Consider the following 2323-nt stretch of genomic DNA (forward strand, 5'->3'; position numbering starts at 1 on the left):
CTTGATGGGAGTACAATATCTATCACTGATGTTTTGGTTCCATTTGTTGGTTCCTACTCATTTTAGTTCATTCTAGGGTTGTACTATGGAGAAATAAAAGTTACAACCAGTTGCAGAAGTTTTACTGGCCCTGGAAGTCTTTTCTTCTGAGCAGACACCGGCCTAAAACCCTCATGTCGGTACAGAGGTTGTATCCTCCGAGTGTGCAATGGCATGGACCCTTATACACACTACCATAGAGTCTGATCACGTGCCGACACCGACCTGCTAGACTCATGCAGAAGAATTATATGATGCGCTCTGCCAGGAGGTTGGGAAAATGTGCCATGGTGACTTGTAATAACATGGTTCATCTCAGTGTCAAATGTATGTTTGTGAAATGGTTATTCTTCCCATAATCTAAACTTCTGCTTTGATCTCAGATTGCATGAATTCACTTCATGGATGCTCCAGTGATCTACGAACACTGCCATTGCCCAATCATTGCACGACAAAATAATATGATGATTTTCTTTGAACATGGTACACCAAAATTTGGAAGTCATATCATGTTTGTTCAGGCAATTTGACCCAAGACTGAAGTTGTGTACCAAAAGAATCCCGATAAATTTAAAGGTGAGTTCTATCAAAAGTACCTTGAGCCTTTCTGGTACTAGTATGCTTGCAATACTACAAATCTGTACAGTAATAATTAAGTTATGCAAAGATGATTTCTTCTTCTAAAAATACAATATCTGTCCCAGCTCTTTGAGCCGTCAAATATCAAATGCACAATAATAATTCAAAAGAAGAAGATGAAGAAGCAAAATCAGCCTTTACAATAGACATATAAGTCGGTCCATTATTTGATTGATCTGCAGGCCCACTACTATTAGCCCAGAAACTTGTGTGATCATGCCTGGACGATTTTGCAAGACTTGGGCCGGGCCTCAAACGAATTCCCGCCACTCGGTACGTAATTTGCTCGTCGGAGAGATCACCGCGGCGTCGGCGTCTGCGTCGCCGTCGGCGGCGTCTCCGCTGTCTAGAGCTCCAGCACGACGACTGCAAATTCATCAAAAAGAAAAAAGAAATCAACACCGCTCACACACAGGTTAGAGTTTTGAAGATGAAACGAGCATGCAGCTGAGCTGAGCGAGCTCACAGTCGGAATCCGTGGTGATCCAGTGAGCCTCATGCTCCATCGCCATGATCTCTTCGAAGCATATCTTGTTCGTATGGTTATACGCGGTGGTGTACAGTGGAGGGGAGCGCGGGAAGGCAGCGTCCCGGCTGCTGAGGCTGTTCCTGCTGGCGCTGGACACCGACGACGCGGAGCTCATGCCGTCGACACTGCCGTGGACGGCCTGCCGCCGCCGCTGATGGTCCCAGCTCTTGAAGCTCACCACCCTCTGGAAATAAATCGATCAACAGAGCGCGCATGAACATAACATCCAGTGAACGAGAGAACTAATAATTTCAGGCAGCTCGGTCCGGTCGCTATTAATTACGTACCTTCCATTTCTTGGCGGTGGCCACGGTGGAGGAGCGGAGCTTGGACTGAGTCGCCGCCGCCGAGGACGACTGCACGACGGCGCGCCGGAGCAGCCCCCTCATCCTGGCCACGATCGCCTTCCTGCGCTCGGCTATGGCCCTCGCCGCCGCCGCCGCCGCGGCCTTCCTCGTCGTCGTCTCGGGCGCCACGCCCTCCGTTGACGACCCCGTCTCCGACTCCAACTCCGACCCCTCGTCGATGATTGGCAGCACCCTGGACGCACACTGATCCATGTCGACCGGGGCCGGCCGGAACCGGATCGATCGAAGCTAAACAAGCAGACAGGCAACGAGACACAAGTCGCCGGGCCGATCGATGGACCGACCGACCCCGAGGATCTAGGCTAGCCTCGCGCGCTAATCAAGCAGGGCCGGGGATCAAACAAAACAGTCGGCCGCCGGCCGGGAATAGTTTACACCTGCTCGCCAGTGGCCACATGCATCGATGCACGCATATATAAGCCTGGAGAATCATCACCAAATGCATGTTCCGGCTGGCCCTAGCTAAGCTAAGCTAGTGATCAGCAGGAATCTATAGTTGGTGCACGTATCTAGTATACTTAATCTTCACTTGCATGCATTTACTGACATGAACAGTGGGGAGCTGCTGATGGTCCGAGGGATCGACTGATCAGCAACCGAACACGTCAGTTCAGTAGGGCAAGCTGTCTAATGCATCCACCTTTTGTAGATCTGCACTTGTCTGCTTGCTCTGGTGTCTGGTGAATGGAAACAATCAATCGCCACGCGTGGATTCGGTCGATCGGCTCCTTGGAGTTTATTGATGGCC

At 50.5% G+C, this 2323-nt stretch overlaps 1 protein-coding gene across 1 annotated transcript; it reads right to left on the reverse strand.

Annotated features, from left to right (window-relative positions):
* Positions 1-1024: 1024 nt before the first annotated feature.
* On the reverse strand, positions 1025-1916 carry LOC123133264 (uncharacterized). The gene is made up of 3 exons (XM_044552774.1): positions 1495-1916; positions 1145-1391; positions 1025-1044 (listed from the first exon to the last, which is right to left on the reverse strand). Exons 1-3 carry the CDS (start codon positions 1765-1767, stop codon positions 1025-1027), a joined length of 540 nt encoding a protein of 179 aa, XP_044408709.1. The 5' UTR covers positions 1768-1916.
* Positions 1917-2323: the final 407 nt, after the last annotated feature.

This window comes from Triticum aestivum, chromosome 6B (genome assembly GCF_018294505.1).
Source record: "Triticum aestivum cultivar Chinese Spring chromosome 6B, IWGSC CS RefSeq v2.1, whole genome shotgun sequence".
NCBI lineage: Eukaryota > Viridiplantae > Streptophyta > Magnoliopsida > Poales > Poaceae > Triticum > Triticum aestivum.